Source organism: Petromyzon marinus, chromosome 28 (assembly GCF_048934315.1).
Source record: "Petromyzon marinus isolate PM22_M1 ecotype Great Lakes invasive population chromosome 28, UKy_Petmar_22M1.pri1.0, whole genome shotgun sequence".
NCBI lineage: Eukaryota > Metazoa > Chordata > Hyperoartia > Petromyzontiformes > Petromyzontidae > Petromyzon > Petromyzon marinus.
This window is the reverse complement of record NC_133694.1, coordinates 862,437-890,142: the sequence shown is the minus strand read 5'-3', so window position 1 is coordinate 890,142 and position 27,706 is coordinate 862,437. Positions and strand designations below refer to the sequence as shown.

Genomic DNA, 27,706 nt, shown 5'->3' with positions numbered 1-27,706 from the left:
GACTTGCAGAGACCCAGAGAGACTTGCTCAGAGACTTGCAGAGACCCAGAGAGACTTGCAGAGACCCAGAGAGACTCGCTCAAAGACTTGCAGAGACCCAGAGAGACTTGCTCAGAGACTTGCAGAGACCCAGAGAGACTTGCTCAGAGACTTGCCGAGACCCAGAGAGACTCACTCAGAGACTTGTAGAGACCCAGAGAGACTCGCTCAGAGACTTGCAGAGACCCAGAGAGATTCACTCAGAGACTTGCAGAGACCCAGAGAGACTCGCTCAGAGACTTGCAGAGACCCAGAGAGACTCACTCAGAGACTTGCAGAGACCCAGAGAGACTCGCTCACAGACTTGCAGATACCCAGAGAGACTTGCTCAGAGACTTGTAGAGACCCAGAAAGGTACAGGGGGGCCTCGGGGGAGGGGTCACTCAGAGTCGATCCCGGGACCACCACCACCCCGTTACTTGACGTGGGATTGAACGCAGCCGCATTGGTTCATGAACATTTTTTAAATTAATTTATTAAAATAACGTCTCACTTGGATAAGTCCTCGAGATGGAACGTTTTGCTTGAAATGGAACGTCTCAGTCGAGATGGAACATCTCGTTGGCAAGTGTCCCGGGTGTCAATGCAAACCTGCACAGCAAAGTCAGAATGGCACGTGCACACACAGACACACTCAGTCACACCAAACAAAGATCCCCCGTATAACCTCAACCGACTGTTGGGGCGAATACTGTTAGCGAGCAACTATGAAGGCCGGCACGGCACACGAGGGGGTGTGTGTCCAGCATCACGTCCGGCCGCTTTTGTCTCTCTCGCGGCGATGTTTCGCACATTGCACCACGTACTCAATTGAGGCCGAGTCGACGTTGAGGATGCCCATGATCGGTTCAGATAATCGCACCTGGTGTTGATGGCCGTGAACTCGGCTGGGTCGGCTTTGTAGCGTAGCGCGCTAACCGCCACACTACCGCTCCCCACAAGCTATGGCGAGACGCACATTCACACACACACATATATACACAGCAAACGCGTAATGGCACATGTCTACTAACATTTAAACTCTACAACGTGCACCGTTGGTGTTGATAGAATGAATATAACACCCAGTGCATTGTCGCACGCGCTTAGCGCCGGCATCGACTTCGCATCAGGGAATTCCTCTGCAAGCCACCTGCTGGAGTTTGGGTTAAAGTCTGGGATGTGGTGGTTCAGCGCTGTGGAAAGAGCGGAGAATTGTAATGATTATTATTCTTGGAATCATTGTGACGACCACGAACACTGCCACCACCACATTCATCACCAACCCCCGCGATCATCATTGTCGTCACCGTCATCATCATCATCAAGCCTTCGACAACTTTGGTGAGCTTCCCGCTGTTGCCGCATGGGCGGTGTTGACGCAGTAAATACCACGCCGAGTGTCGCCACTCCAGACCGTGGCTCTCGTTCCATTGTCGCTGCCCGGTTTTACTCACCACGTGAACCCACGCGCACGCAACGCACGCACATTCACACCGCGCGCATGTGAATGTGTGAATGTGGATGTGTGTGTGGATGTGTGTGTATGTGTGTGTGTATGTGTGTGTGGATGTGTGTGTGGATGTGTGTGTGTGTGTGGATGTGTGTGTGTGTGTGTGTTATATGCATGCCGGTGTGGATGTGTGTTTATGCATGCCGGTGTGTGTGTGTGGATGTGTGTGTATGTCTTTTTGCATGTTGTATATGTATGTGTGGGGAGCGGTAGTGTAGCGTTTAGCGCGCTGCGCTCCAAACCCCGCCACCTGTTAGATTCGATTCCCACTCACGGACAACACCACTAACGATGATTAGAACTGGTCCTGGGCTTCCCCTAGGTCGACTCGGCCTCAAATGAGTACCTGGTGCCGTGTGGAAAACATCTGCAGATTGGGAGACACAAATGGTTTGTGGGTCTCCCGAATGTTCTAGACGACACAAAGACAAAGATTCCCCGTATAGCCGAAACAGACTTTTGGGGCAAGTGCTGTTAGCGGGCACACGAGCGATGAGGTCGCCAGCACACACACACACACAGGCGTGTAACGAGGCGGAGCTGTACACGTGTGTGTACGCGTGCCGGGGACGAATACAGATTGTTTTACATCCGTGTTTGTATCTCTTCGGGGCACGCGGTGTGCTCGTGTAGATTAGAGAACACGTGAGTGGATATCCACGGGCTCCGTGTCGTCTCGCAGGCATGCGCCGCTGGTGTTTTACAAGGCTGATGGAATCTTACACATGTATATATATAAATATATTTGGTTTTAACGATGCGCAGCTGGCGAATCAAATTAATTGTCGCGATTCAGGGTCTCGATTCAATTCAATTATGGTTCGTTTGATGTTATTCAGACAACATGTTGTCAATGTAGCGGCCTCTAGCGACTGTTGGGGTCACGCCAACCCAATTGACAGACATAGGCCCGAACGCAGGCGACTCGCTGCACGCGGTGGGCGTTCGACACGAATCGCGTGCGCGATCACCCCTCTGATGAACACCACGAGCGCAAACATTTACACAACACGGATAGTAGCACGAGTTCGTTCCAGATGACGCTAATGACTCGGCGCAGATATTACCGCAATTAATTAATTGCGTTAATCGTCGCTAAGATCAGCCGCGTAAACATATTAGGAATGCCAGAGTCCGAGGGACCGAACGAATTAACAAATGAACGAACGAATACACGCGTGCTGCTCCTCTGAAGGGGGGAGTGAGCACGCGAAAGGCGTCGTGGCTGAGTCTGTGAGTGAGTGAATGAATGAGTGAGTCGAGGCGCGCGTGGCTCAGTCTGTGAGTGAGTGAATGAATGAGTGAGTTGAGGCGCGCGCGTGGCTGAGTCTGTGAGTGAGTGAATGAATGAGTGAGTTGAGGCGCGCGCGTGGCTGAGTCTGTGAGTGAGTGAATGAATGAGTGAGTTGAGGCGCGCGTGGCTGAGTCTGTGAGTGAGTGAATGAATGAGTGAGTCGAGGCGCGCGCGTGGCTGAGTCTGTGAGTGAGTGAATGAATGAGTTGAGGCGCGCGCGTGGCTGAGTCTGTGAGTGAGTGAATGGATGAATGAGTTGAGGCGCGCGTGGCTGAGTCTGTGAGTGAGTGAATTAATGAGTGAGTCGAGGCGCGCGTGGCTGAGTCTGTGAGTGGATGAATGAATGAAGAGTAGATGAGCGAATGATTGGCTCGCGGGTGAGTGAATGCGTCGGTGAGTGAGTCTGGGAATCAGTAAGTACACGCGTCTGTGATTAATTGGGCTCGCGAGTGAGTGCCTGAGTGATTGCGTCTATGATAGAGTGAGTGAGTGAGCGTGCGAGTGAGTGCCTGAGTGATTGAGTCTGTGAGAGAGTGAATGAGCGTGCGAGTGAGTACCTGCGTGATTGAGTCTGTGAGTGAGTGAGTGTGCGAGTGAGTGAGCATGCGAGTGAGTGTATGAGTGATTCAGTCTGTGAGTGAGTGAGTGTACGAGTGAGTGCCTGAGTGATTGAGTCTGAGTGAGTGTACGAGTGAGTGCCTGAGTGATTGAGTCTTTGACTGAGTGAGTGTACGAGTGAGTGCCTGAGTGATTGAGTCTGTGAGTGAGTGTTCGAGTGAGTGCCTGAGTGATTTAGTCTGTGAGCGAGTGAGTGTGTGAGTGAGTGCCTGAGTGATTGAGTCTGTGAGTGAGTGAGTGTACGAATGAGTGCCTCAGTGATTGAGTCAGTGAGTGAGTGTACGAGTGAGTCTGTGAGTGAGTGGGTGTACGAGTGAGTGCCTGAGTCATTGAGTCTGTGAGTGAGTGTACGAGTGAGTGTGTGAGTGAGTGCCTGAGTGGTTGAGTCTGTGAGTGAGTGTACGAGTGAGGACCTGAGTGATTGAGTCTGTAAGTGAGTGAGTGAGTGCTTGAGTGATTGATTCTGTGAGTGTTCGAGTGAGTGTACGAGTGATTGAGTCTGTTAGTGAGTGAGTGTACGAGTGATTGAGTCTGTGAGTGAATGTACGAGTGAGTGCCTGAGTGATTGAGTGAGTGTACGAGTGAGTGCCTGAGTGATTGAGTCGCTGAGTGAGTGTACGAGTGAGTGCTTGAGTGATTGAGTCTGTGAGTGAGTGTACGAGTGATTGAGTCTGTGAGTGAGTGTACGAATGAGTGCCTGAGTGATTGAGTCTGTGAGTGAGTGTACGAGTGATTGAGTCTGTGAATGAGTGTACGAGTGAGTGCCTGAGTGATTGAGTCTGTGAGTGAGTGTACGAGTGATCGAGTCTGTAAGTGAGTGTACGAGTGAGTGCCTGAGTGATTGAGTCTGTGAGTGAGTGTACGAGTGAGTGAGTATACGAGTGAGTGAGTGTGCGAGTGAGTGAGTGAGTGATTGAATCTGTGAGTGAGTGTACGAGTGAGTGAGTGATTGAGTCTGTGAGTGAGTGTACGAGTGAGGACCTGAGTGATTGAGTATGTGAGTGAGTGTACGAGTGAGTGGATAAGTGAGTGAGTGATTGAGCCTGTGAGTGAGTGTGTGAGTGAGTGAGTGTGCCAGTGTGTGAGTGGATGAGTGAGTGAGTGTGTGAGTGAGTGAGTGTGTGAGTGAGTGAGTGTACGAGTGAGTGATTGAGTGTGTGAGTGTGAGTGAGTGAGTGTGTGAGTGAGTGAGTGTGTGAGTGAGCGTGTGAGTGAGTGAGTGTACGAGTGAGTGATTGAGTGTGTGAGTGTGTGAGTGAGTGTGCGAGTGAGTGTGCGAGTGAGTGAGTGTGTGAGTGAGTGTGCGAGTGTGTGAGTGAGTGTGTGAGTGAGTGAGTGTGTGAGTGTGTGAGTGTACGAGTGAGTGAGTGTGTGAGTGTACGAGTGAGAGTGTGTGAGTGTGTGAGTGAGTGTGCGAGTGAGTGAGTGAGTGATTGAGCCTGTGAGTGAGTGTGTGAGTGTGAGTAAGTGTGTGCGAGTGAGTGAGTGGATGAGTGAGTGTGTGAGTGAGTGTGTGAGTGAGTGAGTGTACGAGTGATTGAGTGTGTGAGTGAGCGTGCGAGTCAGGTCGCGCTGGGTGCTGACTGGGCGGCGCGTGTCCCTCCCCCCCCCCCCACGTGTCGGCCACCTGCAGCAGGTGGCGAGCACCGACGTGGAGCGAAAAATCGAGGAGTACAAGCGCGAGAACCCGGGTATGTTCAGCTGGGAGATCCGGGACCGCCTGCTGAAGGACGGCGTGTGTGACCGCGCTTCGGTGCCCTCGGGTATGCGCGGCGCGAGCGGGGCAGCGCGACCCGTGTGTGTGTGTGACAGGTGTGTGTGACAGGTGTGTGTGTGTGTGCTGATTGTGTGTGTGTGACAGGTGTATGTGTGACAGGTGTGTGTGTGTGCTGATTGTGTGTGTGTGACAGGTGTGTGTGTGACAGGTGTGTGTGTATGTGCGTGACAGGTGTGTGTGTGTGCTGATTGTGTGTGTGTGCTGATTGTGTGTGTGACAGGTGTATGTGTGACAGGTGTGTGTGTGCATGTGCGTGACAGGTGTGTGTGTGACAGGTGTGTGTGTGTGCTGATTGTGTGTGTGTGACAGGTGTATGTGTGACAGGTGTGTGTGTGTATGTGCGTGACAGGTGTATGTGTGACAGGTGTGTGTGTGCTGATTGTGTGTGTGTGTGCTGATTGTGTGTGTGTGACAGGTGTGTGTGTATATGCGTGACAGGTGTATGTGTAATAGGTGTGTGTGTGTATGCGTGACAGGTGTATGTGTGACAGGTGTGTGTATGTGCGTGACAGGTGTGTGTGTGACAGGTGTGTGTGTATGTGCGTGACAGGTGTATGTGTGACAGGTGTGTGTGTGTCTGTACGTGACAGGTGTATGTGTGACAGGTGTGTTTGTGTGTTCATGTGTAAAAGGTGTGCATCTGTACAAATGTGTACACGCGTGTGTGTGAGTGGTAACATCATGGTTAGCACAGCGTTCGTTTCTGTGTAGCCGTGTGTGTGTGTGCGTGTTTGTGTATTTGGCGCACCGTATTGTACTCACTTATTTATATAAATTTGTATATCATGACGTGTATACTTACATGTGTGTGTATCTCGATATAAAATATGTGTTTTTCATGCGTCTGATTGTCTTCATGTCTGTACGGACTGTGTGCATGTCTGCACGTGTGTATGCGTGTCAGGCCGCTGAGATAGGATCTCCACATGACCACTTTCGCCATGAAAATCATAAAAAACCGGCTACGGGTTTTGCCACAGGTCTAGAAATGTCCAGCGACAAACGAACATCGTCGCACTTGCAATGCAGAGGGGGCCGGGTTTAGTTTCATTCCCCCCCCCCTCCTTCACCCCCCCTCCACCCCCCCCCTCCACCCCCTCCTTCACCACCCCTCCGTCACCACCACCCCTCCGTCACCACCACCCCTCCGTCACCACCACCCCTCCTTCCCCTCCACCTCCTTCACCACCCCCTCCACCCCCCCCCCCCTCCGTCACCCCCGCGCCTCCTTGTCCACCCAGGGTGGACAATGGGTCCAAACCACGGTTAGTCGACCTGCGGGCGGCGTGGTGGTGGGGTGCAGTGTGGTGGTGGTGGGGTGCAGTGTGGTGGTGGGGTGCAGTGTGGTGGTGGGGTGCAGTGTGGTGGTGGTGGTGGGGTGCAGTGTGGTGGTGGTGGTGGGGTGCAGTGTGGTACAGTGTGGTAGTGGTGGTGGGGTGCAGTGTGGTGGTGGTGGTGGGGTGCAGTGTGGTGGGGTGCAGTGTGGTGGTGGTGGTGGGGTGCAGTGTGGTGGTGGTGGGGTGCAGTGTGGTGGTGGGGTGCAGTGTGGTACAGTGTGGTAGTGGTGGTGGGGTGCAGTGTGGTGGTGGGGTGCAGTGTGGTACAGTGTGGTAGTGGTGGTGGGGTGCAGTGTGGTGGTGGTGGGGTGCAGTGTGGTGGTGGTGGTGGTGGGGTGCAGTGTGGTGGTGGTGGGGTGCAGTGTGGTGGTGGTGGTGGGGTGCAGTGTGGTGGTGGTGGTGGGGTGCAGTGTGGTGGTGGTGGGGTGCAGTGTGGTGGTGGTGGGGTGCAGTGTGGTGGTGGTGGTGGGGTGCAGTGTGGTGGTGGTGGTGGGGTGCAGTGTGGTGGTGGTGGTGGTGGGGTGCAGTGTGGTGGTGGTGGTGGTGGGGTGCAGTGTGGTGGTGGTGGTGGTGGGGTGCAGTGTGGTGGTGGTGGTGGGGTGCAGTGTGGTGGTGGTGGGGTGCAGTGTGGTGGTGGTGGGGTGCAGTGTGGTGGTGGTGGGGTGCAGTGTGGTACAGTGTGGTGGTGGGGTGCAGTGTGGTACAGTGTGGTGGTGGGGTGCAGTGTGGTGGTGGTGGTGGGGTGCAGTGTGGTGGTGGTGGGGTGCAGTGTGGTGGTGGTGGTGGTGGTGGGGTGCAGTGTGGTGGTGGTGGTGGGGTGCAGTGTGGTGGTGGTGGTGGGGTGCAGTGTGGTGGTGGTGGTGGGGTGCAGTGTGGTGGTGGTGGTGGGGTGCAGTGTGGTGGTGGGGTGCAGTGTGGTGGTGGTGGTGGTGGGGTGCAGTGTGGTGGTGGTGGTGGGGTGCAGTGTGGTGGTGGTGGTGGGGTGCAGTGTGGTGGTGGTGGTGGGGTGCAGTGTGGTGGTGGTGGGGTGCAGTGTGGGTACTCCCCCCACCCATCCCCCAAGGCGCTTGCTGCTGAGAGTCGCGGCGCCAGGGAGTGCTTGCAGGGCCGCGCCGTTACCGTCCTCGCCGTGCGGTTTGTCCGTCCGCGCGTGTCAGACCGGCGCATTCGTTTCTAAAATTCCACTAGAAACGGTTACCGGTTTCTCCCTTTTTGAACCGGTATTCGCTTTTAAAAACGGTTACCCATTTACCCGGTTATCGTTTAACAACCGTAGCATATATGCGTACACGTGTTTATGCGTGCGTTCATATATGTGTGCGTATACACGTATGTGTGTTAGCAAGGGTACATATATGCGTCTGTGTGTGTAGTGTTATGTGTGTATATATACATGTGCGTGTGTTTATCAATGTATGCATAGGTGCAAGATGCACCTAGCCTGGCACAAGCCCCGTGATGACGTCCACGCAACATGGTGGCGAACGGATGTCGTTGTGTGTTTGTGTTCCACGCATGCTGGTGTGTTGTATACACGATCACATAGAGAGTTACGTGCCTGTATAGAAACAATTGTGTCAATATTACATCCGCTTGTCACTGTTCAGGTCTACGTTGTGTGCACAGCACTTGTCCCAACAGTCTGTGAAGGCTATCGGGGGGATCTTTGTCTGTGTTCTGAGTGAAATCGGAATCGTTTTTAGCCGCAGATTCTTCTGCCAAACCTCTGAGCGATGTTCACGCGTGCGCTTACTCATGAACACCTCATCACCCCCACATCTTCACTCACAATCATCATCATGATCAGCCGGATCATCAGCATGCGTAGTGATCCAAAACGAATCTCTCCCGCATCTCCACTCATCAACATCATCATCATCACCACCCCCTCCCCCATTCCCCGTGCGTTGTGTCGCCTGTTCAGGCGATACCCACCGCACTGCGTTACCGTCCCCCCACTCATCTTCGTCTCCTCTTCCCGCTCCGCTCTCCAGGCCTGACGACGGCCTTCCTCCCCCGTCCCGTCACACTTCGCTCCGTCTCGCCCTCTCTGAGTCATGGAGGGCCACTCTACATCTGTGGCCTCACTCTGCCGATGTTCATATGACACGCTCGCTACGACTTCGCGTTCCGCATCCATGCTCGTGGAGTTGCTATAGACTGTATGTGTGTGGAGTTGCTATAGACTGTACCTGTGTGGAGTTGCTATAGACTGTATGTGTGTGGAGTTGCTATAGACTGTATGTGTGTGGAGTTTCTATAGACTGTACCTATGTGGAGTTGCTATAGACTGTACCTGTGTGGAGTTGCTATAGACTGTATGTGTGTGGAGTTGCTATAGACTGTATGTGTGTGGAGTTGCTATAGACTGTATATGTGTGGAGTTGCTATAGACTGTATGTGTGTGGAGTTGCTATAGACTGTATATGTGTGGAGTTGCTATAGACTGTATATGTGTGGAGTTGCTATAGACTGTATGTGTGTGGAATTGCTATAGACTGTATGTGTGTGGAGTCGCTATAGACTGTATGTGTGTGGAGTTGCTATAGACTGTATGTGTGTAGAGTTGCTATAGACTGTATGTGTGTGGAGTTGCTATAGACTGTATGTGTGTGGAGTTGCTATAGACTGTATGTGTGGAGTTGCTATAGACTGTATATGTGTGGAGTTGCTATAGACTGTATGTGTGTGGAGTTTCTATAGACTGTGTTAAGTTGCTATAGACTGTATGTGTGTGGAATTGCTATAGACTGTATGTGTGTGGAGTCGCTATAGACTGTATGTGTGTGGAGTTGCTATAGACTGTATGTGTGTAGAGTTGCTATAGACTGTATGTGTGTGGAGTTGCTATAGACTGTATGTGTGTGGAGTTGCTATAGACTGTATGTGTGGAGTTGCTATAGACTGTATATGTGTGGAGTTGCTATAGACTGTATGTGTGTGGAGTTTCTATAGACTGTGTTAAGTTGCTATAGACTGTATGTGTGTGGAGTTGCTATAGACTGTATATGTGTTGAGTTGCTATAGACTGTATATGTGTTGAGTTGCTATAGACTGTATGTGTGTAGAGTTGCTAGACTGTACCTGTGTGGAGTTGCTATAGACTATGTGTGTGGAGTTGCTATAGACTATGTGTGTGGAGTTGCTATAGACTGTATGTGTGTGGAGTTGCTATAGACTGTATGTGTGTGGAGTTGCTATAGACTGTATGCGTGTGGAGTTGCTATAGACTGAATGTGTGTGGAGTTGCTATAGACTGTATGTGTGTGGAGTTGCTATAGACTGTACCTGTGTGGAGTTGCTATAGACTGTATGTGTGTGGAGTTGCTATAGACTGTATATGTGTTAAGTTGCTATAGACTGTATGTGTGTGGAGTTTCTAGACTGTACCTGTGTGGAGTTGCTATAGACTGTATATGTGTGGAGTTGCTATAGACTGTATATGTGTTGAGTCGCTATAGACTGTATGTGTGTGGAGTCGCTATAGACTGTACCTGTGTGGAGTTGTTATAGACTGTATGTGGAGTTGCTATAGACTGTATTTGTGTGGAGTTGCTATAGACTGTATGTGTTTGAAGTTGCTATAGACTGTATGTGTGTGGAGTTGCTATAGACTGTATGTGTGTGGAGTTTCTATAGACTGTATGTGTGTGGAGTTGCTATAGACTGTATGTGTGGAGTTTCTATAGACTGTATGTGTGTGGAGTTGCTATAGACTGTATGTGTGTGGAGTTGCTATAGACTGTATGTGTGTGGAGTTTCTATAGACTGTACCTATGTGGAGTTGCTATAGACTGTACCTATGTGGAGTTGCTATAGACTGTATGTGTGTGGAGTTGCTATAGACTGTATGTGTGGAGTTTCTATAGACTGTATGTGTGTGGAGTTGCTATAGACTGTATGTGTGTGGAGTTGCTATAGACTGTATGTGTGTGGAGTTTCTATAGACTGTACCTATGTGGAGTTGCTATAGACTGTACCTATGTGGAGTTGCTATAGACTGTATGTGTGTGGAGTTGCTATAGACTGTATGTGTGTGGAGTTGCTATAGACTGTATGTGTGTGGAGTTGATGTAGACTGTATGTGTGTGGAGTTGCTGTAGACTGTATGTGTGTGGAGTTACTATAGACTGTATGTGTGTGGAGTTGCTCTAGAAACACGACTAAACTATATGGAGTTCACATGGAGTTGCTACAGTGTCCGTATGTGGAATGTGCGCGTATATCGTTTAATTCTCGATGTATTCAGATCACACGCAAAACTTGCTATCCTATATTCTCTCTACCAAGTGCACATATGGAGTTGCTATAGACTATACGCGTGAAGTTGACATTAAGTTCCTATATACTATATGTGACGTTCACATACGCAGTTGCTATATGCTGAATATGAAGTTGATATATTGATTGTGAATTTAACATCAAGTTGCGATCCACTGAATGTGATGTTAACATGCAGCGACTATGACCTCTCTGAAGTTTCCATTCGGAGTTGCTATGGACTGAATGCAACACGGAGTTGCTATAGACTGTATGCGACAAGGAGTTGCTATGGACTGAATGCGACACGGAGTTGCTATGAACTGAATGCGACACGGAGTTGCTATTGGCTGTATGCGACACAGAGTTGCTATAGACTGTATGCGACACGGAGTTGCTATAGACTGTATGCGACATGGAGTTGCTATGGACTGAATGCGACACGGAGTTGCTATGGACTGAATGCGACACGGAGTTGCTATAGGCTGTATGGACAATGAGTTGATATAGGCTGTATGCGACACGGAGTTGCTATAGGCTGTATGCGACACGGAGTTGCTATAGACTGTATGCGACACAGAGTTGCTATAGACTGTATGCGACACGGAGTTGCAATAGGCTGTATGCGACACGGAGTTGCTATAGACTGTATGCGACACCGAGTTGCTATAGACTGTATGCGACACGGAGTTGCTATAGACTGTATGCGACACGGAGTTGCTATAGGCTGTATGCAACGGAGTTGCTATATGCTGTATGCGACACGGAGTTGCTATAGACTGTATGCGACACAGAGTTGCTATAGACTGTATGCGACACGGAGTTGCAATAGGCTGTATGCGACACGGAGTTGCTATAGACTGTATGCGACACGGAGTTGCTATAGACTGTATGCGACACAGAGTTGCTATAGACTGTATGCGACACGGAGTTGCTATAGAGTGTATGCGACACGGAGTTGCTATAGGCTGTATGCGACACGGAGTTGCTATAGGTTGTATGCGACACGGAGTTGCTATAGACTGTATGCGACACAGAGTTGCTATAGGCTGTATGCAACACGGAGTTGCTATAGACTGTATGCGACACGGAGTTGCTATAGGCTGTATGCGACACGGAGTTGCTATAGGTTGTATGCAACACGGAGTTGCTATAGGTTGTATGCGACACGGAGTTGCAATAGACTGTATGCGACACGGAGTTGCTATAGGCTGTATGCGACACGGAGTTGCTATAGACTGTATGCGACACGGAGTTGCTATAGGCTGTATGCGACACGGAGTTGCTATAGACTGTATGCGACACGGAGTTGCTATAGGCTGTATGCGACACGGAGTTGCTATAGGCTGTATGCGACACGGAGTTGCTATAGGTTGTATGCGACACCGAGTTGCTATAGACTGTATGCGACACGGAGTTGCTATAGGCTGCAACCACACGCGTGCGCGCACACCCACGCGCACACCCACGCTTAAACACAGTCGATTGTGTTTACGTGTTTACGTGTGTGTGTGTGTACACACACACACGTAAACACACGCGTGTACACACGCGTGTGTGTGCATGCTGGAGCTAGTGCAACGATCATCTCTGTGGGTAGTAGCTGGGCTCCATACCCCGTGCACACGGTAGATGGTCACTTGCGGCCGGGCGGAATCTCGGCCCAATGTTCCCGTCTCTCGTTGTCAATGAGTGACTGCGCGCACGCTTCGGCGACTCGTTGCACGCGACAGTCGACGCAGCCGGACGCTCACGGCGAGCGAGCGGCTCGACGATTCACACGGCCGGGGGTTTTACGCGGCGCCACCGGACCCGCTACAGGAGGACTTTCGGAACATTTCCGCCAAAAAATCAAATCGGACGACCAACAAACGCGTGGTCGATTTGGCGGTCATCGCGCAGAACAGCGCGAGCCGACACGTGCCAAACGGAGCCGCCGCCGCAGAGGAGCGCAAAGCGCCCCCCCCTGTCTCCCGTGCTCATCGCCCTCTCCACACACGGACGCACGCGATACATGACGCGTAATCACTTAACAAAAATACATTTTTGTCAAGCTCTAATATGAAATGTAATTCTGATAAGTCATCCCGAGTTGATGTCTACAATAACTGGCATCGGTTGACGGCCGAATCGCCCCGGCAAAGGCGTCAATTCTGGATGGGGGGGGTGGGGGGGGTGATGAGCGGTGTCCCTGCAGAGAGAACTCGAGTCGGAACTCTCTCCTCGCTCTCTCGTACAGACACAGAGCTGCTGCTGCTGCTGCTTCCTCCACGCGAAACGATCTCCCAAATAAATCACTCACTCAGCCCATTAACATCTGTCATTAAAACTCGCTCGCATCAACACAGCTGCAACTTGTTAGAGCCAGGAGCGTATGCTACATGGTACCAGTGATGTGCATCGTGTAATTACTGCTCATATATTGTATATATATGTGTGTCTATATATGTGTGCTGTTGACTGGTTGCGATATTCATTGTATAAATGTGCGCTGTGTAAGTTGTAGATTTACAAATGTGGTGTGTGTGCCGTCATCACGCGGCTATCGTACTACACACGCGGCACTTCGCTCGCAGCAACAAACTGAAACAACAAAAACAACTCCATCGCGAGGGATAATTTATTGTCCGCACGAACTAATGTAAATAAGATTACAAATGAAGATAATGACATTTGAACAAGTGATTGAAACTAAAACTACAACTGCAGAATGAATTTACGCGACGGGAGTCCCGACCACCATCTCCACGCATTTCTCAAACACAATTCAACTATAGACGCACGCACGCGCGCGCGCACGACATAAATGTGCGCCGTATAAAGCGATGATTTATAACTAAACATTGACGAGCCGAGGACTTCTCGCGCTCCAGTTTGTCCGCCCTGGCCGGGCCCTTCTGAGAGCCCCGCGTCGGGGAGCGACTCGGGGCGACTGCGCGCCGCCACCGCCTCCTTCTCAACGGCGGTCGTGCTGTCTCTGTGCTGCTGTCTCTGTGCTGCTGTCTCTGTGCTGCTGTCTCTGTGCTGCTGTCTCTGTACTGCTGTTGTCTCTGTGCTGCTGTCTCTGTACTGCTGTGGTCTCTGTGCTGCTGTCTCTGTGCTGCTGTCTCTGTGCTGTCTCTGTGCTGCTGTCTCTGTGCTGCTGTCTCTGTGCTGCTGCTGTCTCTGTGCTGCTGTCTCTGTGCTGTTGTCTCTGTGCTGCTGTCTCTGTGCTGTTGTCTCTGTGCTGCTGTCTCTGTACTACTTTTGTCTCTGTGCTGTTGTCTCTGTGCTGCTGTCTCTGTGCTGTTGTCGCTGTGCTGTCTCTGTGCTGTTGTCTCCGAGCTGCTGTCTCTGTGCTGTTGTCTCCGAGCTGCTGTCTCTGTGCTGTTGTCTCTGTGCTGCTGTCTCTGTGCTGTCTCTGTGCTGCTGTTGTCTCTGTGCTGCTGTTGTCTCTGTGCTGCTGTCTCTGTGCTGTCTCTGTGCTGTCTCTGTGCTGTTGTCTCCGAGCTGCTGTCTCTGTGCTGTTGTCTCTGTGCTGCTGTCTCTGTGCTGTCTCTGTGCTGCTGTCTCTGTGCTGCTGTCTCTGTGCTGTCTCTATGCTGCTGCTATCTCTGTGCTGTTGTTGTCTCTGTGCTGTTGTTGTCTCTGTGCTGCTGTTGTCTCTGTGCTGTCTCTGTGCTGCTGTTGCCTCTGTGTTGTCTCTGTGCTGCTGTTGTCTCTGTGCTGCTGTCTCTGTGCTGTCTCTGTGCTGTCTCTGTGCTGCTTTCTCTGTGCTGTTGTTGTCTCTGTGCTGCTGTCTCTGTGCTGTTGTCTCTGTGCTGCTGTTGTCTCTGTGCTGTTGTCTCTGTGCTGTTGTCTCTGTGCTGCTGTCTCTGTGCTGTTGTCTCTGTGCTGTCTTTGTGCTGCTGTCTCTGTGCTGCTGTCTCTGTGCTGCTGTCTCTGTGCTGTTGCCTCTGTGCTGCTGCTGTCTCTGTGCTGATGTCTCTGTGCTGCTGTCTCTGTGCTGCTGCTGTCTCTGCTGCTGTCTCTGTGCTGTCTCTGTGCTGTCGTTGCTACCGCTGCTGCTGTCGCCGTGTCGCGCCGCCGCCGCCGTGCCGCTCGCAGTGAGCTCCATCAGCCGCATCTTGCGCGCCAAGTTCGGCAAACGCGACGAGGAGGAGGAGGAGGGGGCCGAGAAGAAGGACTTCGGCGACGACGGCGACAAGAAGGCCAAACACAGCATCGACGGCATCCTGGGAGACAAAGGTGGGCGGGGACGCGCACACGTACACACACCTGTACACACACACCTGTACACACACACCTGTACACACACACCTGTACACATATATACACACACAGACGTACACACACACGTACACACACACACGTACACACGCACACGCACACACACGTACACACACACACGCACACACACACACACGCACACACGTACACACACACACACGTACACACGCACACGCACACACGTACACACACACACACGCACACACGCATACACATACACACGTACACACACACAAGTACACACGCATACACACACACAAGTACACACACACGCACACACGTGTGAACACAGGGGACTCGGATGGTCAGGGCCACGTTGTAGAAGGGTAGCGCAGTCTCCAACCGCGGTATCATTCACTCCGTCTCCCATTGCCGTTCTGCCTGTGTGTTATGAAGAAGGGCCATTGCCCGAAACGTTTACAACGGAAGTATGTGCACCTACATTTTTTTTTCATTGTAAGGCCACGCGGTGTTGTTGATATTGACACGGGACGTGTTGAGTTGTTATTCTTTGTGAACCACTGCCAACGCAGCAGCATTATATTATCTGTTTAGTGTGTCTCCTGTAGTGGGTGTGAGTGAGTAGGGAGCGCTAGGCTGTTTATAGTGTGTGTCTCCTGTAGTGGGTGTGAGTGAGTGAGTGGCGAGCGCTACGCTGTTTATAGTGTGTCTCCTGTAGTGGGTGTGAGTGAGTGAGTGGCGAGCGCTACACTGTTTATAGTGTGTGTCTCCTGTAGTGGGTGTGAGTGAGTGGCGAGCGCTACGCTGTTTATAGTGTGTGTCTCCTGTTGTGGGTGTGAGTAGGGAGCGCTACGCTGTTTATAGTGTGTGTTTCCTGTTGTGTGAGTGAGTAGGGAGCGCTACGCTGTTTATAGTGTGTGTCTCCTGTAGTGGGTGTGAGTGAGTGAGTAGGGAGCGCTACAATGTTTATAGTGTGTCTCCTGTAGTGGGTGTGAGTGAGTGGCGAGCGCTACGCTGTTTATAGTGTGTGTCTCCTGTTGTGGGTGTGAGTAGGGAGCGCTACGCTGTTTATAGTGTGTCTCCTGTAGTGGGTGTGAGTGAGTGGCGAGCGCTACACTGTTTATAGTGTGTGTCTCCTGTAGTGGGTGTGAGTAGAGAGCGCTACGCTGTTTATAGTGTGTCTCCTGTAGTGGGTGTGAGTGAGTAGGGAGCGCTACACTGTTTATAGTCGGTGTCTCCTGTTGTGGGTGTGAGTGAGTAGCGAGCGCTACGCTGTTTATAGTGTGTCTCCTGTAGTGGGTGTGAGTGAGTAGGGAGCGCTACGCTGTTTATAGTGTGTCTCCTGTAGTGGGTGTGAGTGAGTGAGTAGGGAGCGCTACACTGTTTATAGTGTGTGTCTCCTGTAGTGGGTGTGAGTGAGTGAGTGAGCGCTACACTGTTTATAGTGTGTGTCTCCTGTTGTGGGTGTGAGTGAGTAGCGAGCACTACGCTGTTTATAGTGTGTGTCTCCTGTAGTGGGTGTGAGTGAGTGAGTGGCGAGCGCTACGCTGTTTATAGTGTGTGTCTCCTGTTGTGGGTGTGAGTGAGTAGGGAGCGCTACGCTGTTTATAGTGTGTCTCCTGTAGTGGGTGTGAGTGAGTGAGTGAGCGCTACACTGTTTATAGTGTGTGTCTCCTGTTGTGGGTGTGAGTGAGTAGCGAGCACTACGCTGTTTATAGTGTGTCTCCTGTAGTGGGTGTGAGTGAGTAGGGAGCGCTACACTGTTTATAGTGTGTGTCTCCTGTTGTGGGTGTGAGTGAGTAGCGAGCGCTACGCTGTTTATAGTGTGTCTCCTGTAGTGGGTGTGAGTGAGTAGGGAGCGCTACACTGTTTATAGTGTATCTCCTGTAGTGGGTGTGAGTGAGTAGGGAGCGCTACACTGTTTATAGTGTGTGTCTCCTGTAGTGGGTGTGAGTGAGTGAGTGAGCGCTACACTGTTTATAGTGTGTGTCTCCTGTTGTGGGTGTGAGTGAGTAGCGAGCACTACGCTGTTTATAGTGTGTGTCTCCTGTAGTGGGTGTGAGTGAGTGAGTGGCGAGCGCTACTCTGTTTATAGTGTGTGTCTCCTGTTGTGGGTGTGAGTGAGTAGGGAGCGCTACGCTGTTTATAGTGTGTCTCCTGTAGTGGGTGTGAGTGAGTGAGTGAGCGCTACACTGTTTATAGTGTGTGTCTCCTGTAGTGGGTGTGAGTGAGTAGCGAGCGCTACGCTGTTTATAGTGTGTGTCACCTGTAGTGGGTGTGAGTGAGTAGCGAGCGCTACACTGTTTATAGTGTGTGTCTCCTGTTGTGGGTGTGAGTGAGTGGCGAGCGCTACACTGTTTATAGTGTGTCTCCTGTAGTGGGTGTGAGTGAGTGAGTAGGGAGCGCTACACTGTTTATAGTGTGTGTCTCCTGTAGTGGGTGTGAGTGAGTGGCGAGCGCTACGCTGTTTATAGTGTGTGTCTCCTGTTGTGGGTGTGAGTAGGGAGCGCTACGCTGTTTATAGTGTGTCTCCTGTAGTGGGTGTGAGTAGGGAGCGCTACGCTGTTTATAGTGTGTGTCTCCTGTAGTGGGTGTGAGTAGGGAGCGCTACGCTGTTTATAGTGTGTGTCTCCTGTAGTGGGTGTGAGTGAGTAGGGAGCGCTACACTGTTTATAGTCGGTGTCTCCTGTTGTGGGTGTGAGTGAGTAGCGAGCGCTACGCTGTTTATAGTGTGTGTCTCCTGTAGTGGGTGTGAGTGAGTGAGTGGCGAGCGCTACGCTGTTTATAGTGTCTCCTGTTGTGGGTGTGAGTGAGTAGGGAGCGCTACGCTGTTTATAGTGTGTCTCCTGTAGTGGGTGTGAGTGAGTGAGTAGGGAGCGCTACACTGTTTATAGTGTGTGTCTCCTGTAGTGGGTGTGAGTGAGTGAGTGAGCGCTACACTGTTTATAGTGTGTGTCTCCTGTAGTGGGTGTGAGTGAGTGAGTGGCGAGCGCTACGCTGTTTATAGTGTGTCTCCTGTAGTGTGAGTGAGTGAGTGGTGAGCGCTACGCTGTTTATAGTGTGTGTCTCCTGTTGTGGGTGTGAGTGGCGAGCGCTAGGCTGCGCTACGAACCCGGCGACCCGATTCCCTTTCACGGCCAACACCAGTGACTTGTCTGAATCGGTTCTGGGCCTCCCCTAGGTCTATTCAGCCTTATATAAGTACATGATCCGGTGTGTAAACATCGCCGCCGGGGAGACAAAGGCGGCCGGGCGTGATTCTAGCCATCCACCCCCTCGTGCGCCGTGCCGGCCTTCATAGGTGCTCGCCAACAGAACTTGCCCCAACAATCTCTTTCGACTATACGGGGAATCTTTGTCTTTGTATGAGGGTGTTAGCGCCTATGTTGTTCGTCCGTGCATGCTGATTGTGTCGGTGTGAGTGTGAGTGCGTGTGAGTATGTAAGAATGCATGCATGCGTGTGAGTGAGTGTGTAATAATGCATGCGTGTGATTGTGTAAGAATGCATGCGAGTGAGTGTGAGTGTGTAAGAATGCATGCGTGTGAGTGAGTGTGCGTGCGTGTGAGTGTGTAAGAATGCATGCGTGTGAGTGAGTGTGAGTGCGTGTGAGTGAGTGTGTAAGAATGCATGCGTGAGTGTGTAAGAATGCATGCGTGTGCACGTGCGTGGTTCGCTGTTGTGTTTGTGTTCGCCTAAGTGTGTGGTTGGGGGTGTAAGTACGTGAGAGAGCGTGCGAGGGTGTTTTGTACGTGTTAGAATGCGTGTTTGTTTGTGTGTGTGCTTGCGTTCGTGTTATCCGGGGGTGTTAGTGTGTTCGTGTGCATGTCTGGTAGTGTGTGAGTGCGTCTCAGTGTGTGAGTGTGTGCCCTACCGCCCAACAGTCCGTCCAGGCTACACGGCAGATCTGTGTCTTTGCAAGTGCGCGTTACGCTGTGTCAGTGCGTGTTAGTATGTATCTCAGCACACATTAACACATTGCACATTCACGGCACGGATTCCATGTCCGCGTGTCGCTGTTAGCGCGCTTCGTTACGCTACAAACACGGCAGCGGCCTCGAGTTCGATCCCCGCTCACGACCCGGTGCGATGTGTCAACACATCGGCTCGATGGAGGCAAAGGCGGCCGGGCGTCACGTGACGGTCATCACAGGTGCTACTCGCTAACAGCACTTGTCCCAACAGCCTGTAAAAGCTAGACGGGGGAGCTTTGTCTTTGCATCGGGGATGCTCCCTCAGTTCGGCACGCAGTTTCTCATCAACACAACAAAAACAAACAACAACAACAACCAACAACTACTCGCAGTGTGAGCGTTCAAGACGCACTTTACACCCCCTGTATGTGTAATCAATCATGTGTGTACGTGCAGGGCGGGGGGGGGGCTTATAATCCGGTAATGAAACAATGTATTTGGTGGTGATGGATGCTGCTGCGTTGGGCCCAAGCACAGACAACAAACAAAACGCATTCAACGCACAGCACGTGACGTGCTATCAAGAGTCATTGCCCGAAACGTCACCAATGATATATTTATTTTAAGACCATAGTGTTGTTGACAAGTGCTTTGAGTTATCTATATTATACAGAATCCGTTAGGTGCGTGTGTGTGTATACGCGTGGTGTGTGACCATCATATGTATAACTTTATCGACATCGGCGCATACAACAAGGTAGGAGTACCCACACTTCACCCCACCACATGCGGACCTGGACTCAGCGTGGCGGCTCGCTCGGGGGGGGGGTGGGGCCAGTGGCAGTGGTATCGGCAGCTCGAGTGAGCGCGGCGATGCAGGCGCAGTGTGGACACGCGGCTTCTCATTTCGCTGGCGAATTCTCCTCGACTTGTCCAATGAGCCCCGCGTGGCACAGGGGGGGCTGTCACTCTGGCCGCCTCTCTAAACAATCCCCTGCCACCAGCAAGGGCCGTTCAAGCGAGTCCCACTCTGCTCACGACGGGACACTTGAGTGCCGAAGCCGGCCCAGCGTTATTCGCCTGCGTGTTGATCCTAATACTGCTGCCGAAACATTGCAGCAAGAAGTTCGCGTGGCTGATGGGATGTGTAAAAAAACGCGTAGTTTGTTGTGGTGCGGAGAGACAAATGCGGGAAGGAAGCTCGTTATCTGCACGTTCATTGAGTTATTTATATTATACAAATGTGACTGTGCGTATTTGGGGAGCGGTGGCGCAGTGGTTAGGACACTGTGCTACAAACCCAGCGACCCGAGTTCGATTCCCGCTGATTATTTCAACCGGCCTCCCCTAGGTCGGCTCAGCCTCAAATGAGTATCTGTTGCGGTGTGTAAACATCGCCACTGGGGAAACAAAGGCGGTCGGGCGTGGTGCCTGCCACCCATCCCCTCGTGTGCTACCGTGCCGGCCTTAATAGGTGCTCGCTAACAGCAGTCTGTTAAAGGCTATTCGGGTGACCGTTGTAGATGCACTCGATGTTATTGGTGTGCATGTTGGTGATGTGTCAATCGTAAGTGAGAGGTGATTGCACCGAGTTCATTGATGGTAATCGATTGCCCACCTCTCGTGGGCATTCTCATCAATGCGTTTCTTGTTGATTTTGTGTGACCAGGGAGACCAGAATGAGTCTTATTTGCAAGCGTGTCCCGGGGGCATTGGTCCACCAGTAGGGGGCGATGATAGCTGCTGCTGCTGTGTGCACGCGTGTGATCCCAAGTGATCGTTTGCGGTGTCATTTTCGAATTTCGCCAAATTTGGACACTGATGCCACTGGCACGCGATGGCCTCACTCTTGCGAATGCCGTCACGGGATCTTTAACGTCTTTAACGTCCGCTGCAAGTGAAGGAGACGGCGCGGACGGGTGTTGTCGCGGTTATTAAACGCCGGCAGTATTCACTGGGGCGGCCGCTGTAGCGATTCCTCCGAGCCGGAGTGCACACCGCGCACGGCGGCTCGCCCAGTCGGGCGCTGCTCTCCTTCAGGGGAAACCGCTGAGCGTTTTTTTAAAGGAAATTTCTCACGCGTTGGAGTCCCGCACCATGGCGACGATGAAGCCGATGTGGTGTAGACGTTCTCAACGACCCGTGAAGGTGTTTGTGGTTAAAGTAAAAAAGGTATTTTTTATTTTAGTCAGACAGACTGGCGAACTGACAGACAGGCTATCGAACAGACAGACGGATGGACGGACAAACAGCGTGGCGAACAGACAGACAGATCCACAGACAGACAGCCTGGCGAACATACAGACAGATCGATAGACAGACGGACAAGTGGACAGACGAACAGATGGAGATCCGAACAGAGGGACAGACAGACAGACGAACGGACGGACAAATGTAAGAGGCAGACGAAGAGGCAGACGCACGAGCAGGCGGACACGGGAACCCGCTGTGCGGAACGCTTGGGACCCCCGCAGCGCGCTGTGTGGAGTTGCCTCTGCAGAGTCTGCAGCTGAGCGCCCTGGTGGTCTGAGCGGAACTTCGCCGCGCGTGCAATTGCGGGTTGGAGGAAAACTTCACTGGCAGAACGAGAACCGGGTCCTCAACACGGGCGGAGGAATGCACGAAGTGACGTTCACGGGAACCGTGTCCTGTGGTAGTCGCGTTAGAGGAGTGACGGGGGGGGGGGGGGTGACGGTACCGCCGAGTGAGCGGAGTGAATGGGTTCCTGCTGACTCTGACTGCACCATCAAACTGGACGTGGACTCACGGGAGTCCGGGAGCCCTGACCCCTGACCGGGACCGCTTGATCCCACGCGGCAATGGGAGCCGCTCGCAAGGGGGAGGGGAGGCGGGGGGGGTCATCGGCGATTAAAATCTGTTATCGCGCCGCGGGGGGCAGCGGGAGTTCGAGAAGGAGGTGGGGGGGGGCGCCTCTCACGCAATTACCCTAATTAGAGCGTCAAGGACAGTCTCGGGTTCACAGGGCCACGTGGAGGCTGTGTCACACTTATCACCATCATCACCACCACCATTATCACCATCATCACCACCATCATCACCACCATAATCATCATCACCAACACCATCATCATCACAAACACCATCACCACCACCAACACCATCATTGCCACCAATACCATCATCACCACCAACATCATCATCACCATCATCACAACGACGCGCGGTTAGTTCAGAGGCTGTGAGTTATAATTGTGAGACAGGGGCGGGGGATGATTCACTGTCATCATCCCTTCGCGGTCGATACAATTGCGTACCACTTTGTAAGAAGTCCATCGGTAGTTGTCCTACGGACCAGACTTATCTCCGGAATGGGAATGTAGAATTTGCATCGCTTGTCATTGGATATTTGGGTTTATTGTCGAGTGAAATGCTTTGTAATTTGGGAAATTGTGTTGTAAAACTATGGAGGCCTTCCTCCACCCAGCAGTATATTGATCATTATGATAATGGTTGCGTCTTTCTGATATTTTCAATCTGTGACTCTAATGCACATTGACGATCGTGGCCGAGTCGAGTGCAGTTTACGATGTTGTAGAAGGCCACAATAGTGTAATTGTTTTTCACAATGGATTCGACTGCATGCGCATAACATGTAGACAAACAATTATCCCCAAAACCAAAATGTTTACACCAAAAAATGAGGGCGAGCTATTTTAAAGAGCCAAAGTCACTCTGAAGCGGTTACCCAACGTCGATGCATCATAGCACGGCCCTGTGATTCGCTTCCCGTGGAGTGTGACGCTAAAGCCGATAAAAAGCAATCAAACTCTAAGAGCATTTGGACGCGTGTATATATACATACGCGTGTGATCGGTGTGTGTGTGTGTATATACATATACACGCACAGGTGTATACGCAAAAGTAGATCGGTACGTTTACATAAAAAATAGCATCTACGAGATTCACAGGGTGAGATCCATTTACAGATACCCCACTAAAATAGCCACGCTGTTTCTCCCACCGACCTCGCCTAAAGGAGGTCGTTCAACTCTTCTCCACGACTCTTCTCCACGAGCCATGGAGCTGTTGAGAATAAAGGAAGAGGGCCGAAAACAGTCAGTGGGGTATCTGTAAATGGATCGCCTTGGACTTGTCGATACGCTGTACGATCGGCATGGTTTCAGATTAACGCGCAGCCATCTGCGCGTTCAGTATAGCTCGCTCTCTCTTCGTAGCGAAACGACGCCCATAATATATGTTTACTTGAACGGCCAGACACAGAGTTATTCACGAACGCGTTGAGTGCCGTTTTATCCGCTTACGTTTGCATTGCCTGCAGTACACGTGCGTACTGGATAAGGGGCAAGGCACGAAACGTTAGTCCATCACGTTGTATCAAATGTGTGTGTGTGTGCGCATGGATCATGTGCGTGTGGGCACACGTGGTGTGTGTGGAGCGGTAGTGTAGCAGCGGTTTGGACGCTGCACTACGAACCCGGCCACCAGAGTTTGTTTCCCGCTTATGGCCACCAAGATCAGTAACGACTATCAGAACCAGTTCTGGGCATCCACTATGTCGACTCAGCCTCAAATGAGTTCCTGTGGCGATGTGTAAACGGGAAGACAAAGGTGGCCGGGCGTGGTGTTGGCCACCCACTCCCTTGTGCACCATTCTGGCCTTCATCAGGGCTCGCTAACAGCACTTAACAGTCTGTTGAAGCCTATACGGGGGATCTTTGTCTTTGTGCACGTGGTAAGAGTGGTCGCGTGATGCCCTCGCACAGACCGCGCCGCGCTTTCGCCACGACTTCTACTCCCACTACGGCTGGACTCGGATGCGCGTTCCTGTTCACTCCTCCTCCTGCTGCTGCTCCTCCTCCTCCCTCCCCCTCTCGCCTCCTCCTCGCAGTCTCCCTCCCTCCCCGAGACTTGCCGCGACCATCGCCCCAACTCACTCTCCCAATACTGCTGCGCTCTCCTTGCGCGTGATGGCAGCTGCAGCAGCAGCAGCAGCGATGCTGTTCAGGCGCTCGATGCCAATGTCGAGGTCTGCTGCTGCTGGCCACGACGAGAGGGCTTCAGCACAGAGAGAGTTCGTGTCGCTCTTCCTCCTCCTCCTCCTGGGTTGAAGGAGCCGTAGATCACAGCGGGTTTACTGCGCGGTCCGTAGTGTGGGTTGCATGGCCACACTGGCACGACTGTGGCTTGTCTTTAATGCATCTCTGTGGGTCTCTGTGCATCTCCATGGTTGACAACGTATCCCTATGGGTCTCAATGAATCTCTATGGGTCTCTGCGTATCTCTTGGGGTTTACTCGACTTTCCAATTAGGTGATCAAACCAGAGGTGCCGGGGTGCCGCAACCACAACATGTGAGGAAGGGGGTAGACGGGGGGGGGGGGGCGTGGAGGATTGGGGGGGGGGGGGTGAGAGGGCGGAGGAGGAGTGAGCGAAATGCGGATAAAGCGAGCGAGAGGGAGCAGCAGGAGAGAGGGCCCCCCCTCGTGTTCCCGGGCGCACGGCTCCAACTTGACGATGAACTTGCAGCCACAATGGGCGCAGCGCTCGTCCATTGAACCCGTGCGGCGGCGGCGGCCAGCGGCGGAGGCCGCAGCCGTAGTTTGACTGCTCACACAAAATTCCTTAAAGAAGCTGGGAGGAGGAGGAGGAGGATCTGCCGTGGGAGGGAGGGGGGGAGGTTAGGAGGGAGGGGGTGGACCGGTGGGGGGGTTAAATAAGTCGGGTGGTGGTGGTGGTGGTGAAGAGGGTGGGGGGGGGGAGTAAAAATGAGCTCACAAAAGGCGGGGGCCCCTGCAGGAGAAGCGGGGGGGGGGGGGGTGCCAATGAGAGATGAATTATTCAGCACTCCCCCGCCGCGCGACTCGTTTTGTCGCTTTTATCGCTGCCCCTTTTTTTCCCCCCGCAGTCGCTCGTGAAAGGAATGGCGCCGCTTTCTGTAACAAAACGTTCGCTTTTGTCCGGGGAGGCTTCAAAATCCGGCCTCTGTTTAGGCCGCGAATCAAACGCCGCGGCCGCGGTGGAGGGGCGCGGGCCAGCGGCGAGAGAGCAGCGCCGCCAGGCCCCGGGGTGCCCGTGCAGCGACACCTGAGGCTGTGTCGCTGCTGCTGCTGTTGATGATGAACAAACGGACGAGTTAACCCGGAGGAGCTGTCGTTTTGGGTAACGGTTAGCGTAGCACACTGGACTTGCAATTCATAGGTGGACGATTCAATTCCACCTCCAAATCCCCTTTCACCACCGCACGTGGTGGGGTCAAGCGTGGTGGGTCACCCCCGACTCTCACGCCGCGCGCCTGCCCAATTCGGAAGAGTTGGCCGCGTTCCCTCTCGAGTTCAGCAGTGCGTGGGCACGTAGATTGCAGGGCTGCGCCTTTGCGTGGAGTTCACAGCGAACGACTCCCTGGTCGCTCAGCGCGCGTGCGATTGGTCCACTCTCACAGACAGTGCGCTTCCTTTTGTCCGTCCACGTGGGTTTTTTTACACATCCCATCAGCCACACGACATTCTAGGAGGGCATCATTTAAACAGCAGTGGTTCAACAGAAACGATACTCTGCGCGGGTTTCGACGTGTCGATGACTCATCGCTGTCTCCGTGTAAGCGAGAGGCATTTTAACGCGTAACGCTCACGCGCGATTTAACACCACCGTTGCCACCACCGCGACCAACACCAACAACAGCACCCGGCAACAACGCAAATAACAACAACAGCAACAGCAGCGATCTCAGAGCCCGCCAGGGCGAGCGAGGTCCGGCCACGCCGTTCGGTGCGTGGCGAGGGTTGTGGTGGTGGTGGTGATGGTGGTGGTGGTGATGAGGGATCGCGCGGGCGAGTATTTGAAGTTGTAATGAGATACCCAAGTGGCTTGGCGAGCAGCACAAAGGCGGCGGCCGCGGAGGCGGCGGCGTGAGCCCGGACCGCGGCGTGAGCCCGGACCGCGCCGCCGCCGCCGCCACCGCCGCCGCCTCCCCGCGCTCGCGGAGCGCCGCGATCTTTCGCCCGACTTCTCCGCCACAGCCTCGCGGCCCCTAATTACTTCTCTATAGGCTTAGGGAGATAAAATTGAAAATTCCTTTAAGGGCGACCCCCCCCCTCCTCATCCTCCCACACCCCCCCCCTACTCAATCTCGGCACGCTCGGTGTACCCGGCAGGCGCAGTGGGCGCGGCATTGTGCGGGGCGACCCCGCGCCTCGCCACTGCGTCCTCTGCGCGACGCGCTGCGCTTTTCAGCGACTTAACGCGTTCCTTGAGAATGGCGACACAGGGCTGAGCTGGGGGGTGGGGGGGGGTGGGAGGGCGGTGGACGCGAGTGGACAAACCGGGCCCGTTTGAGTGAACACCGCGCGCACGAACCTTGTACCGAGTGCGGGACTCGCCCCTCCTTAACGAGAGAAGAGTCTCGAGACTCGGTTAATCTTCCCCGGGGATAAACAAAGCGCATTGTCGTCGCTACAACAACTACTGCAGTGTGTGCTGAACGGGGGCTGCGTTTGCGTTGCTGTGGTGGCGGGGACTGGGGGGGGGGGGAGGAGAGCCGGACTCGGCGTGGACGTCACCCGCGGTCCGCCCCGCTCTGAGCTCACCCGACCCGAGGCGCCACGAGCCACGAGCCCCCAGGGCGCACTCGGTCCGCGTTCTCGTTTCACCACGTCCAGAGACACGTCACAGCAACACATTGAACCGATTAGTTATTAAGTATAAATCATTCGCTTGCGTGTGATGGTGAGATGTTCAGGGGATAAATGCTAATGTCGAGGGACGCCAGGCACGACGAAAGGGCTTCAGGAGAGTGAGGGTTCGGGTCGTTTTGCTCTTCCTCCTCCGTTGAAAGTCCGCACACTCCAGCGGCTGACGATATGGGTCCATGTATTTGGGTCGAGTATAGATATCGGGGGTTTTTCTTTCACAAACGGAATTTGTATTCATGGCAAAATAAATCACCGTGCGCGCTTTGTCGGCGTGCGTGCGATAATCCAGGAGCTTCGCAGTGCCCGGTCGCACTTCCTGACGAGTCGCGTTTATTCACCGACACGTCAACACGTGTGGTGTTGTTCACCGACACGACAACACGCGCGATGTTGTTCACCGACACGTCAACACGAGTAGTGTTGTTCACCGACACGTCAACACGTGTAGTGTTGTTCACCGACACGACAACACGTGCGGTGTTGTTCACCGACACGACAACACGTGTAGTGTTGTTCACCGACACGTCAACACGCGCGGTGTTGTTCACCGACACGACAACACGTGTGGTGTTGTTCACCGACACGTCAACACGTGTAGTGTTGTTCACCGACACGACAACACGTGTGGTGTTGTTCACCAACACGACAACACGTGTGGTGATGTTCACCGACACGTCAACACGTGTAGTGTTGTTCACCGACACGTCAACACGTGTGGTGTTGTTCACCGACACGTCAACACGTGTGGTGTTGTTCACCGACACGTCAACACGTGTGGTGTTGTTCACCGACACGACAACACGTGTGGTGTTGTTCACCGACACAACACGTGTAGTGTTGTTCACCGACACGACAACACGTGTGGTGTTGTTCACCGACACGTCAACACGTGCGGTGTTGTTCACCGACACGACAACACGTGCGGTGTTGTTCACCGACACGACAACACGTGCGGTGTTGTTCACCGACACGACAACACGTGCGGTGTTGTTCACCGACACGACAACACGTGCGGTGTTGTTCACCGACACCACAACACGTGTGGTGTTGTTCACCGACACGACAACACGTGTGGTG

At 52.9% G+C, this 27,706-nt stretch overlaps 1 protein-coding gene across 5 annotated transcripts in view; it reads left to right on the top strand.

The window, feature by feature from the left end:
* PAX7 (paired box 7) overlaps positions 1 to 27,706 on the top strand; it is a 116,796-nt gene that overhangs the window by 8,782 nt on the left and 80,308 nt on the right. For 4 of the 5 annotated variants that reach the window (XM_032962046.2, XM_032962045.2, XM_032962048.2 and 1 more), the window contains exons 3-4: positions 5,077 to 5,206; positions 14,904 to 15,044. In XM_032962046.2, the coding sequence (XP_032817937.1) occupies positions 5,077 to 5,206; positions 14,904 to 15,044 (271 nt within the window). The remainder of the gene's footprint in view (positions 1 to 5,076; positions 5,207 to 14,903; positions 15,045 to 27,706) is intronic. The other variant, XM_032962047.2, reaches the window with a different exon arrangement.